At 58.3% G+C, this 13,653-nt stretch overlaps 1 protein-coding gene across 2 annotated transcripts; it reads right to left on the bottom strand.

The window, feature by feature from the left end:
• Positions 1–7,095: 7,095 nt before the first annotated feature.
• On the bottom strand, positions 7,096–13,397 carry P3H4 (prolyl 3-hydroxylase family member 4 (inactive)). Of its 2 annotated transcripts, XR_002076360.2 has the most exons (9): positions 12,860–13,397; positions 12,352–12,504; positions 12,056–12,227; positions 11,254–11,382; positions 10,188–10,333; positions 9,462–9,545; positions 7,854–7,998; positions 7,374–7,539; positions 7,096–7,275 (listed from the first exon to the last, which is right to left on the bottom strand). XR_002076360.2 is itself a non-coding variant. In XM_019435487.2 (8 exons), the coding sequence occupies exons 1-8, from the start codon at positions 13,337–13,339 to the stop codon at positions 7,517–7,519; spliced, it is 1,332 nt and encodes a 443-aa protein (XP_019291032.2). In that variant the 5' UTR covers positions 13,340–13,397; the 3' UTR covers positions 7,096–7,516. The 2 variants fall into 2 exon arrangements, 1 of the variants encoding a protein (XP_019291032.2); XM_019435487.2 differs by having other exon boundaries at positions 7,096–7,539.
• Positions 13,398–13,653: the final 256 nt, after the last annotated feature.

The following is a 13,653-nucleotide window of genomic DNA, read 5'->3' as shown; positions in this document are numbered from 1 at the left end:
ATGGGTAGCTAAGCTTCAGGTTGATGATGTTGCCTTCCCACGGCAGGAAAGAAGCTGCTGGAAGTTATTCCTGGTGGGCCAGACTGGAATCAAAGGCAATGCCAAGAGCCAGCGGTATCTTGAGCCTGGGCCTTTTCTCAGCCTTGGGGCAGAGCCATCCATAGCCACAGGGAAGGCACCTCTGCCCTGGGTCCTGCCTCTGCTCTGGTCCTCCCAGGGATGCCCCCCGCCTCCGCCACAGAGGGGTTGGAGCCTACACGGCATTCGTCCCTCTCCCCTCTGAGACCACACTCCGGACCAGAAAGGAATTCCCTACCCACAGCTGACCCTGCTTTGGGAGCCTGCACTTCTCTCATTCTGGCTCCTTCTCCCGACAATGGGCAGCAGGAGCATGCGTGTTATGTGCACACTTAGGCAAAGAGGTGACGGGGCAGTTATGGGGGAGGGATGGACACAACACGGACATGCAGCTGGGGTATCAACACACATGTGCTGGAAGCCCTTTGTAGCCTGCTGGGTGTGGGACGGAGAGCAGATGACCCAGGGGCTCAGGGCCAGGGGACCTTCTCCCCAGGCCGCTGCATTCCCATTCTGAGAAGGAGTCAGAACTCTCAATTCCATCCCGGCCTTTCAGATCATCATGGGGCTATACTTGTCAAGGTACATCTTACTTAACAGTGTGGCAGCTTGGTCTGTAACTAATTGAGATCTCTGTATGTGGGCCTCCATTTGCCCTCCGGCCCCTGCCTGCTGGTGTTGGGGTGGGGGGACTTGCTCACTGTGATCGCTTCAGGGCTGGGGAGAGAACACTGGTGGCAAAAGAGCCTCTAGCTCCCAAGCTCTTCTGGCTGGAGGGGGCCCAGGCATCCTGAAAGCAAGAGCACATAGAATGGTGCATGGCGCCTGGGGTGGGGGAAGTGATCGTGATCACGGGTTTTTTTGTGCTGCCCTTTGTCCAGGGGAGGAGCCTGGAGGCCAGAGACTGCCTACCGCCTGGTCCTGAGGGTGTGTGCCCAGCCAGCCCAGGGGAGGGCTCTTAATTATAGAGGTAGCTCCCAAGACACTTCACTGGAAGGCGTGTGGGCGGGGATGGAATGTCAAAGGGAAAACAGGGAGACAAGAAAACAGAGATAGGGTGGCTAGAAATAGCCCAGGCCAGGGTGAGATACCAGGGGCTGGAGGGGGCGGTGGAGGGAGAGGAGGTGGAAGAGAGAGGGTCAGCACCTCTCCAGGGAATGACTATATCCGGGCAGGTACCCCCTCACCTACACTAACCCCCCACCCTTCAACAATTTACAATTCCAGTATTTCAGGGACTCAACAGAGTGGGCTCCAAGCATTGGGATTGTATTCTAGAGTTGTGTCTCCCTGGCTTTCTGAGTAACCCCTCCCCCTTCTGAGAGTTTGGGTTGGCAGGGGGGGGGACCTTGCCACCTGAGTCACCCCTTTGCTGTTCCTTGTCTGGGCGACTCCTGGAACAGGCTGACACAGCTGAGGCCCCACCCGCCTGCCAGCCTGCCTGCCCCTCCCTCTCCCAACAAGCCAGGAGAGATGCTTGCCCTGACAGGCGCCCTTCCCACGGACAGGCCACCCCTCCCCTGGCACACACGAGTACGAGTACACACACACACGCGCGCACACACACACACACACACACCCTGATGGCAGGAATTTCTCCCACACCTGTAGAGAGTCCTTGGGAAGAGGAAGGAGAAACAATCAGAGCCCCCTTCTTTGTATATATGGGGAAACTGAGGCTAGAGCCAGGAGAGGAACTTCCCCAAGTCACACAAGCAAATTCCTGGCAGGCCTGGGACTCGAACAAACCTGGTTTCCTGCCCACCAGCCCACCAACTTAGGTCTTTTCCATCCCAAACAAGGTGGGGTGCAGTGTGTGTGTGTGTGTTGGGAGGAGATGAAGACCAATTTTGTGGGACGTCAGCTCGAAGTGGGACTTGAGGGGAAAAACTTGCAGATTCAAGAGCCAGGGCTGGGGGGTGGGGTGCGGTTAGTGGGGACTTGCTGACCCCAGGGGTCAAAATCAGTAACCTCTGCTCACTGGCGCTGAAGCCTCTGAGGGAGAGGGTGCCACCCAGAGGCACAGCTGAGGGCGGTGCTGAGACCTTTCCCCCACCTCCCTAGTCTCCCTGCCCCAGACGCCGGCAGGGTGGGAACTGGGGCCAGGGCTTAGAGGCCCCTGACCCTGTACTGTAATGCTGTCTTCCCCAGTCCCATCCTGTGGCCACCAGGGAATTTGAGAGTTGAGATCTCTGAATATTTCATTAGCACTTCAGCCTCCCGTTGAAGACGCAGCCAACTTACAGCCCATGGATAATTTATGGCCCCAGAAGAGAGTCTGGAAGTGGTGGGAGGGAGGGGCGGGAGCGTGGGGGCGGGTGAGGCCTGGACTGCACTATGCGGAGGGTGCCGGACAGAAGCCAGATCCATCCAAAGTGTGTGTGTGGGGGGGGTGGCTGCTCCGAGGCCAGGGACATTTCCATTTTTGAGGATTCTAATGTATTACAAAAACAAAACAAAACAAAACAAAACCAACCACCACCACCAACCAGGTTTGTCAAAATAATTGTGCTAAAGGTTAAAGTCATACGACAAGCATTTTCTGACTTCATTCGTTTCCCTGTGTCTCTGTAACTATGAGCATAACCTCATTTGGAGATACCAAAACCTTTTTTTTTTTTTTTTAAAGATTTTAAAGTAGTCTCTACACCCAATGTGGGGGCTCAAACTTACAACCCCAAGATAAAGAGTCACATGCTCTACCGACTGAGCCAGACAGGTGCACCTCAAAAGCTTTTAATGGGATGTCCTTCATGGCCACGAGGCCTCTAAAAGGCCCCCTGCTCTCCACACCACCACGGCCAGGGAGAGAGACCAGACTCACCACTAAGACTGGCTGAACCTTGCTCCTTCCCGGCTTCCTCCAGGAAGGCCACCAGGATTTGACCAAGTGGTCAAGGGAAAAGGAGGGCATCTCATGTGGCCACTCCTTACTTTGCTCCAGGAACAGAGCGTCCCATTCTTCTAAAAGAAAAGATAAGGGGCGCCTGGGTAGCTCAGTGGTTAAGCCTCTGACTCTTGATTTCCTTTCAGGTCATGATTTCCCGGTCCTGGTATCAAACCCTGTGCTGGAGCCTGCTTAAGAGTCTCTCTTTCCCTCCTCCTCTGCCCCTCCCTTGCTAGTGCACACACTCTCAAAAAATAAAAATAAAAATAGGTATATAAATAAATAATAGGAAAGATGAAAAAGGTGACCCAAAATAGAAAATGGTAAGTTCTCTTGGACTTTGGGAGTGACTTACCTTAGTGAGTTCTTCCCAGATTCAGAGGATTAAGGTGGGGTGTGTATGAAAAAGCAGGTATGTCCTCCCCCTTACCTCAGTTTCCCCACCTGAGTCATGGGTATGAGAGGCGCTCCCACCCCAAGGGCTGTTTAGGGGACAGAAGAGATGCTATCCAGGTGCCCTGGCGCCAAGTGGGACCCAGGCAGGTGGTGGTTACAGGTGACGTGTCCACAGGTCGGCCCGGGGTTTGGGCCGGGGCTGGCTCTGGTGGGTAGCCTGGGGCCCCAACATATTCCCACCTCATCCTCGAGCCATCTTGGGGCCAAGCCAGCCTTCTAGCCTCAGTGGGCCTCGGTTTCCCCATCCATGAAGGTAGGGCCATCTGCCAGGGCTGTCCTTGGAGAGGAGCTGCAAGACCTGGATGAAGAGCCCAGAATAGGGAAGCTGCAGGGAGGTGGGGGCGCTCGGGCCCCGCGGCTGCCGGGACTTCTGTCAGGTTATGCTGTTGGTACCAGTGCCAACTGGACACGGCTTCCGCCACAGGGAGTCACTCTCTGTCCCCAGGGGGACCCTACTCTCCCAGAGAAAGGGGAACACCAGGGTGAGACTTTAAGAGCTGATTCTCGGGGCACCTGGAGGGCTCGGTCACTTAAGCATCCGACTTCGGCTCAGGTCATGATCTCCTGGTTCATGGGTTCAAGCCCCATATCGGGCTCTGTGCGGACAGCTCAGAGCCTGGAGCCTGCTTCGGATTCTGTCTCCCTCTCTCTGCCCCTCCCCTGCTCATGCTCTGTCTCTCTGCCTCTCAAAAACAAATAAAAGCATTTTTTTTAATTAAAAAAAAAAAAACTGTTTCTCAAACCTAAGGGGGGAATTTTTTCCATTGGAATTCACTGGAATTTTGGAAGAGCCTTGGGACTTTCCCCCTGCATTGGCCGTGACTTCTCAGCATTCAAGACCCCCAAGAGTCTGTACCCGGGCTCCCTAACATGGGCCCAATTACCGGGAGCTGACAATGGTGGGGGAGGGGGCAGGCTCAGGAATCCAGGCTGGGACGCAGAACCGCCTGCTCTTCCTTCCCCCTCCCTCCCGGAAGCCCTCGCCTCCCTCCGTGGGCTGCGGCAATGTGGGGGCTTTGTCCACACATCTCGCCCCAAAGCCGACACCTTTCTCTTTCTCTGAGCAGCACTGATTTGGGGGAGAACAGTTTCAAACCCAGCTCAGCCACCACTCAACTTGAGGAACCTTGGACAAGTTGCTTCTCATTCCTCAGCCTCACCTGTAGCACAAGGGAATTGCTATCTATGTCACAAGACTGTTTTGAGTACCTGCCGAGTGCCCAGCACGTGGTGGGCACTTGCTACATCGTTGCAGTGATGCTCACCTTAGGATGGGGTCTTTCCGGGTCTGGGCACCTCTGTGGCATCTGTCTGGCCCTACTGTGTGAGGTCATCATCCCCCATGCCTTTTTGGCCTTCCCTAAGCTTCTACCCATTATACTACAGATGCTATGACTGATGAGGTGCTGGGTGGGGTGGTGGGGGGTAGGGTAAGGAGGGAACAGGTGAGACAGATGTGGAGGAGGCGAGGGCATCCCCACGGGGTGGGGTTGGGAGAATGGGCTGGAGGGCCCACGCTGGGACTCGGTCTCACCGGTTTGGGGAGCTGGCCTGGCAATGGGGAGACGCTGGCATCAGGGAGAGGCGGGAGGGGCTGGTGGCTGCCTAGGAAAGGAGAGCTGAGTAAGGGACACGGGGCTACAGGGCCTGGGCAACAGCCTGGACGTGGGGGGAGCACCTAGGCAGGAGCTGGGGACATCCCCGTCACACACGCACTCTGTCTCGCCACCACATGCTCAGAGAAGCCACTCTCAGACGCACACTTCGACACACACAACACACGTCTTAAATGGCCACCTCTCAGGTCTCCCCTTCCCTCCTACCCAGCTCTATTTTCCTGTCTTGATTTATCAGACTAATCATGTAACTTATTTATTATAACACCTATTGCTTATTGCATAGCTCCCTGCTGGAACACAAGCTCCATGAAGCCAGGGTGCTTGGCCTGCTTGGCCCACTCTTGCATGCCCAGCAACCTACAGTGGGCTTAGCACATACTAGGTGCTCAATAAATATGTGCTGAGGGGCGCCGGGGTGGCTCAGTCGGTTGAGCGTCCAATTCCTGATTTCGGCTCAGGTCATGATCTCATGGTTTATGAGATCGAGCCCCGTGTTGGGCTCTGTGCTGACAGTGTGGAGTCTGCTTGGAATTCTCTCTCCCTCTCTCCGCCCCTACCCCACTTGTGCGTGCTCTCTCTCTCAAAATAAATAAACTTAAAGCAAATAAACGTGTGCTGAGTGAGCAAACCCCTCTAGAAACACATTCATGAATGCGCACGCTCATGTGCAGAAATAGTCACCCCCCCAAACTGCCACAGACATTCTCAGACACAGGTACACAGGCTCACAGGCTCACACCCAGACCCACACGTCCACGCAGCACACCAGACACAGACCTTCTCGCTCCCCAACACACACCCTTTCAGACTCACACCCAGCTGTCCAGATTCCAAAGCGCCTACTCACAGCAGGCACGCTCCAGCGCATCCCAGCTCCCCTCCTCCGCAGTGCCAGCCCCAAGGGCAGCCCCTCCCAGAACCAGGGGGCGGGGCCTCGGTGGAAGCTGACAGCACAGCAGCTAGAAAGGGGTGGGGCGGGGCAGGGCCACCCTGGCACCCGGGAGCTCTGAGGAGACGCTGCCACTTTAGACCCACCTACGTGGAGAGAAGGGAGTGAGGTCACCGGTGCCCTCAGCCTTGACCCAGCCCTGCTCCAGCCCGACTCTGGCCTTCCTGTCTTTGTCTCCACCAAAGACCCAGGGGAGGGGTTTGGGGTGAGGCAGAGAGTCCTCCCGGGAACAGAGATGGGCAGGGCCCAGAACAGGTCCCCTGGCCCATCAGTAGGGAAGGCAGGGGTGTGGGCAGTGAGAACTGGGCCTTCCCAGCATCAGCTCCACCCTCCAGTAGCAAAAGAAGCCTCCTACAGCACCCTGCCCCCCGGGGCAGCCTGAAACATGGGGAATCGGGCAGAACTGTTACCTGCCTTGTCCTGGCCCAGGGTCCCTCTCCAGAGAGGCCCTTTTTGCCCCCACCTTCCCACTGTGGAACATGGGGAGGACGCTGGTGAGTCACAGCACCGAACAGCCACCTGAAATCATCCTTACCTCTGCACCTCAGGACTCTCTGCCCCCCTGGAGCTGAAGCAAGATTGGGCAAGAGGATCTGGCAGTCCCAATGCCACCGTTAGGTCTCATGTTATCAGACTGTGTCCTTAGGGCCCCTCTGGCTGTTCCGATGGAGCCTCAACCTCTGCTGAGGAATGGGAGAATGGGCACACAGCAAGGCAGGGCTTGCTCGCTCAGACCCTAGAGAACCTGGGTCAGTAAATGCCTGAAAGTAAAAACGGGAAGTAAATGTCCTTAGCCCCCTCCCAATGCTCACCACACTCCCTGAGGGGAAGTAAGGCTGGACTAGGAAAATACAGCACAACCCATGTTAGAAATCTGAAACCATCTTCCAGGGATCAGGAAAGGAACTGTGTGCTCACGCCCCCTGGTGGCAGATCTGCAATTGCACTCTGCTCTCACAACCACCCAGGGTCCCCCCGAGGCCAAAACTGTGCCTTTGGCCCCCTCGCCCACCACTTATTTACAGATGAGGGGAGATGGACGCAGAGGGAGGCAAGGAAGGATCTGCACCCTCAGCCCAGGGGAAACTGGAACCCAGGTGCTGCAATTCATTCAACAAGAAACTTTTATTGAGCACCCACTGCCAGCGTGCCAGAAACCGCTGGACTCCTGGTCCAGTGCTCTTCGTGACACTGGCTGCCCCTCTGCTGTCTCTGAAATTCAGGCTGAGACCCCAACTTGGAGGAGCAGGAACCTTCTTCAGGAGACTGTCCGGGTGAGGAGAGCCCTGGGGAGGAGGAAGGGCCATCAGCAGCTGTAGCACCACCAACTTGGGGTCCAGAGACCCAGAGAGGAGACAGGAGGGACCCGGGGAGCAGCGCTCACAGGTGGGACCGGATGGGGCCTGGTCAGCTATGTCCATTTTACATTTTTAATAAATAGTTCTTGCTGCTGCCCAGGCTGGTGAGGGTGGTCCCATTGGGCCCAGGCTTCCCCAGCAATTCAAGGGTGCAAGGGTAGCTCTCTTCTCATGCTAGTTCAGGCTCCAGCTCTGAAAAGGAAAGGAGGGAGCACCAGGTTAGTCCCCCCACCCACTCCCAAGGAGCATCTGGGGGCTGTCCTAGGGGCAAGGGGGCAGGCAGGAATGAGGCTCCCTAGGACAGGTCTCAGCTGGTCCCGGCTCTGAGAAGGATGCCACCCCCTCACACATAAAGTGGGACAGGGTTGGCTAACAGGCTAGAAGCCCCCCGAGGTGGGAGGTCCTGGCGCTCCGACTGCCTCTGCAGCCCAGTATGTGGATCCTTCTGTGGCCAACCTCCATCCCAGGTCGCATCCCCACCCTCCACCCCGACTCGAGTCACTGACCGGCCTCCGCCTCATCACCCTTGGCATCCGGTTCCTGCCACCAGTCAGCATAGATGCCCTCTTCGTAGTCCCCCTCCCCCTCGAACTCGGCATCGGATAGGGGGTCCTTGGGCTCCACAGGCGGCACTGTCTCTTCCAGCTCCATCTACAGCAGCCCCAGGGTAGGGAAAGAAAGGAGGTCACAGCAGGCACAAACCCAGACTGGCTCCCTTCCTCGCCGAGGGGCCCCCCATCCCATCTCAGCCCCCAAAGCCCCTCCTTCCCCAGTCTCAAGATCCCACACAGGACTGATCTGAGGGTTTCTCCCACAAGGTCCCATTCCCAAACTGCCACTCCCTGCGCCGATGTATGGGGCTCCCCCGACAGAGAGTCAATGTTAGCGTGAGCACTGCTTTCTCCAAGGCCATCCTTTTAAGCATAAATTCCATAGCCATAGCGGATGCTGCTACTCCCTGCATGCTGTCTGCTCATGCAATTTCTTGGCCAGAAACACGGTTGCCCCCCCACCCCCACCCCGTGCCTGGATCACTCTCGTTGACTCACCAATGCCAGGCATCAGCTCCAGGATTCAGCCCTGGCCGATGACCCTGGCTGGATCTGGAGCCCTCCTCTGGTGCCCCGTGCTGACCTCTCCCGAGCACTGTTTGTGCCTCCCCAACTAGACTGTGAGCTGCTTGAGAAGGGGACTGTACCTTTTCATCAACTTACCCCAGCCCCACACACTGTCTGGCAAACAGCAGGCCACAAATAAGTGTAATCAAAATGGCCACCATTCACCGAGCACCTGCTCTGGGCCAGCTCTGGGGAAGATGCTTTCCATACTTGATCTCATTTCACAGTCACCACAATGCTGCGACACCGGCATCACCCTCCCCATTCGAGATACAGGAACCGAAGTTCAAGAGCTACCTAAGACTTGCCTGGAGGCTGCCCAGCTGGTAAGCAGAGGGGCCAAGTCTGGTTGTCACCAAAGCCGGGGTGCAAACAGCGTAGCCCCTCCCCCTATGCGTGATGAGTGGGGGCACGGGTGAGTGAACAAAGTGGGGGATGGATAAATAAATAAGCGGCGAGCAGCCACACCTCACAGAAATTCGGGACTCCCAAACCCTCATTCAGGATCAAGGGATCACACTTCAGTCCTTCCTTCCTGGCACCGGCATTCATTCATTCACTGGTTCATTCAAACTCAGTTTCCCGGTGCCAGCAGGCGCTGTGGAAAAGCTGGGAATAACCTGGCCCCCCATCCCAAAGCACAAGCCTCTGAGAGACTGGCTGGAGAAGGGATGGATCAGGGCTGCAAGTAACTCCGGGGCCAGGGAGGCACAGAGGGTCACAGTTGGTGTTGCAAGCCCAGAAGGCAGAGCCAGGACATGCAGGGAGGGCTTCCCGGAGGAGCTCCCACTTGAGCTGGGCTGGGGGAGTTATGTGGCAACATTCAGACACGCAGAGAAGCAGAGCATGAGAACACTGAGTGGGGAGCAAAGAGCAGGTATAGATAAGGGGCAGCTGACTGCCCGGAGGTAGGGCCGAGCTTTGGCACAGAGGCCCTCCAGGAAGAGATCAAGGGTCCCCACCATGGCCCAGCCTAGAGAGCAGGTGGCCACTTACCTCATCGTCTGGCTGCAGGTACATATGTGCGAACTCCAGCAGTTCCCGAAGCTCCGCTGTCTGATTGTGGTAGAGCGTGGCTTCCTGAGAGGAAGGGGGGGAAAGTGAGGTAAGCCAGAGCCTGCCGCCAGATGGTAGAGGAGCCAAGTTGGGATCTGGGTCCCCCCCCCCTCCCCGCCCGCTTTTTCAGCTCAAGGAGCGAGGAACAGGTATCAGTCACATGCTGACTGAAAAATCATAGCTGTTTGGAGAGGTTAGGGAGGATTGGGAGGGCTCTGTTAGAAAGAGCTCCTTAATCGATTAGCAATGTCTGCCACTAGTAAGGAAATCGAGGGTGGCACCATGTGCCCCATGGCTGCCAGTCTTGCCCTAGATTCCCGGGGGGTTTCCTTAGTGGGTCCAAGCTAGGGAGTCCCTGGGAAGGAGGGCAAAAGCCAGCGGTGAGAGTGGTGAGGGTGGGGAGGGGAGCAGGTGGTAATGGACGGGTATTTTTGCACCTCCCACAGCCTGGGCGCTGTGCTACCATTCTGTAGGTGAGGCAACGTATTCAGCAAGGATCAGTAATGTTCCCAGGCCCGTTCAGCGGGTGGGGCTGGCTTTGAACCCAGGACTCCAATCACCACCCATAGTCTTTCTTTTCACTTCCCACCCTGCCTTCCAAAGAAGCCAGGATTTTTTTTTTTTAAAACCACCTGTCCCAAGAGTGCCTCCAAAGGCAGTGCCCACCTCCCGGGGCTGGAAGTCCTCTTCCTCCAGGCCCCAGCGAGCCCGGTGGAAGCGGTAATACACCAGGTTCTGCTGCATGACACTGTCGTCAGGGTCGAAGAGCATGTAGCTGGCGGCGCTGCGGGCGGCCTGGCGCACGTCATTCACTGCGGGCAGGACACGAGTAAGGAGTAGCCCCCGCACTTCCCCGCCTTCAGGGACAAGCCCTTCCTAGACTGTCCCCCTTTCCCAATTCAGTCCAGTGCTCCTGGCTCCCCAGCTGTCCCCCCCACCACAGTATCTTTTGGCCTCTTCACCCCACCCAAATGATAATGCAAGCTAGAATGTACTGGGCACTTACCACGTGCCAAGCCCGTGTAACTCATTTAAGCCTCACCATTATCATCATCCCCAATATACAGACAAGAAATCTGAGGCACAGAGAGGTTAGGTAAACTGCTCAAGCTCACACAGCTGGAGAATAATGGCACTTGAGAATGAGAGCCCAGCAGCCTTGCCCTCAACCTCTTCACCATCGGACCCATGAATGGTCTCCTGGCCCCTTGGTCCTTAGCTCCTCCACTCCCACTCCAGCCTCCATCTGAATTTTGGCAGCTCTGCATGGCAAGAACTCTGGAGTTTGTCAATCCCGGCCCCCGTGGATGCCAGGCTTTCCCCCAGACGAGGAGAGCCATAAATCCTGGTGCTACTTTTCATTGGCCATGTGACTAATGGCCCCTTGAGCTCTATGAGCCTCAGTTTCCTCATCTGAAAAATGGGTCCCGTAATGTCAGCTGCAGGGGATGGGTGAAAGCACCAAGTGAGATCAACAGATGTGGTAGACCTTTGTAACCTGTCAACTGTGGTGGAGTCGTTGGCTACCCATTTACCCAAGAGGTTTCTGAATTCTCCTAAGGTTGCTCTTTGTTCCTTCCACTCCTCTCACCTGTCTGCCATCCCCAGCCTTCCCCGTCATGCAGGGTCCTCACATATGAGGGACGGCTCCCCACGACCCTGTAACACTCTCAGGGCAATGCTTTCTCTTCCCCCGCGCCCCCCCCCATCCCAAGCCCACCAGGATGCTCACACTTGTAGTAGGCAAACTGCAGGTAATGATACATAGTGGCCACGAACTTCTCCACGAAATAGCCGCCCACGTTGGGGGTCAAGTTGGCCTCACAGTCCACCTTGCACTGCAGGGACTCTGCAAAGAGATCTAGGGGGTGGGAGGCAGTGGTGAGGAGCTGGTGCCTGCCCAGCCGATGCCACCACAGGAGATAATGCCAGTAAAGACTTGGCTCAGGATACAAAGGGCAGTGCTGAGGGCAACTACTGTGGCCTGGGCCGCCTTACCACCCCCGCAGCTCAACCCCCACCCCAAAACCGGAGGGAGTTGGGGCATTCTGAAGCAGATGAGGTTTGGAGGTGGGAAGCCTAGGTAGAGAAGCTCAGGAGAGTTCTTTCTGTCCCCGCTGAGGCACCCCATGGTCAGGGATCCCTAACCAGGTGCGATTTCTGGCCACAAACTGCCTTCTGTACACACCTGCTGGGCTGTTTCTGTACACATGACCACGGCACCTTTGCACCTGTACTGCCCTCCGTCTGAGGACTGTGAAACCAACGTCCTCAGGCCATTTTGGGATGTCACCACCTCTCTGCACCAACGCCTAGCACCTTGGACACTCAGGACTGTAGCCTTTCTCAGTGACTGAAGGCTCCCAGGGCAGGGATAACACCTTACTTCTGTGCACCTCCCAAGAACCTCCTGGGTGCTCCATACACGCGTATGGGATGAATACTTACACGTTAAGAGGCCTTAGGAGCGCTGGGAAGCAGGGCCCTGTGGGTGAGAGGGTCACCCACAGGGATCTGGAGGGGGAGGGGAATACCTGCTATGGCCGGGTAGAAGTCCTTGAAGTCCACCTGCTCGTGGGCCCCCTCGCAGCCAGCCAGACACCGGGCAAAGACGGCCAGGTACTCAGCCAGGGCCCGCTCCATGTCCTCGGTGCTGCTGCGGAAATCTCCGCTGTTGTAGAGCTTCACGGCCCTGAGGAACACGGCCTAGAGGGGTGCGTCAGAGGGGTTAGGGAGACCCCAACACCTCGCCTCCGGTACAAGCCCCGCGGGGGCGGGGGGACGGTGGTCAGGAAGGAGCGTCAGGGCCAGTCCTACCCCTCCAGCCCACCTCATAGGGCTGCGCCTCCAAGTCCGTGAAGGGCTCCTCGGCGGCGTCCAGCAGCCCCCGGTAGTAGCTGAGATACTTGGCGGTTAGCTCGTGCTTCGGGTTCCTCTGGAGGAAGGTGTAGGCCGCGGCTGCCGCCTTCTCCAGCCGGTTAGCCTGCGGGACAGGGACAGAGAGGGTCGGAAGGGCCAGAGATCGAAGCCCTGAGTGCACAAGAGGGCTTGGCTGTCCTTGGTTGTGCGATCGATGCTGCTCCGAGACCGGACGGAATCAGATGCCGGCTCCGAAAGACGCGCCCCAGCTGCGCCCAGGAGACGAGGAGGGGCAGGGGGCGCCAGGGGCGAGGGGCACCCGGCCTAGGGGGGCGAGGTGGGACGGTGGTTCCAGGACCGGGGGCGCGGCGGGGCTGGAGGAGGGCGAGACAGGGCGGGAGGATCCGGGACTGGGGGAGCCCGGGTGGGGCCGGTGGGTCGCGGGGGTGGGGGTGGGGGGCGCAGGGGAAGGCACCCACCTTGAACAGCGCGTAGTGCAGGTACTGGTAGGGCAGGCGGCTCTGGAAGTCGCGCAGCAGCTGCCGCGGCGGGTAGGGCACCTGGAAGGCGGGCAGCGTCCTCTTGCAGCGCCGCAGACAGGCGGCGCGTTCCAGGACGTGGCCGAAGAGCCGCAGCTCGCGGGCCCACTCGTCGCCGCGGCCGCCGTCGGGGCCGGGCTCGGGCCCCGGGAAGGAGGCCGCGGGCGGCGCAGGGCCGCTGCAGTTGGCGTGGCAGAAGGCCTCGCTGTCCCGCAGCAGCCGGTGCAGCCGCAGCGCCGCCTCGAGGTAGCGCGCGCTCTCGCGCCAGCTCTCGCCCTCGTACTGCTCGAGCGCGTGCCCGTAGGCCGCGGCCAGGGGCATCAGGTCCTCGGGCGGGAAGCCCCGGAAGCTGTACTTCTCGTACTGCCCCGCGGCGCTGCCCAGCAGCAGCCACAACAGACCCCACGCCGCCCGCCCCATGGCCGCGCCGCGCCGGCCGGCTCTCCCGGGCGGAGGAGGCGTCCAGGCCGCGCGGGCGGGCGGGGGCACCGAGGGGGCCGGGCGGGGGCGCCCGCTGGGTCTTAGCGCCGGGCAGCGACGGCAGGAGGGCGGAGTCGAGGTCTGGGTCAGCTCTCCCGAGGGGCACAGGGCCCACCGGGGCCCTGAGGCCCCTACGTTGGCCGACCTCCTGCCCTTTGAGGGGGGGGTCTTCCCCTTGACAGATGGTAAGTGGGTGGAGGGACGCTTCCCGCAGGGAAGGGGACCCGCAAAGCCCCTCCCCACGCAAAGACAGT

Source organism: Panthera pardus, unplaced genomic scaffold (genome assembly GCF_024362965.1).
Source record: "Panthera pardus isolate Hobbes unplaced genomic scaffold, ASM2436296v1 HiC_scaffold_3, whole genome shotgun sequence".
Lineage (NCBI taxonomy): Eukaryota > Metazoa > Chordata > Mammalia > Carnivora > Felidae > Panthera > Panthera pardus.
The sequence above is the reverse complement of the archived record's forward strand: the minus strand, read 5'-3'. Positions and strand labels throughout refer to the sequence as shown.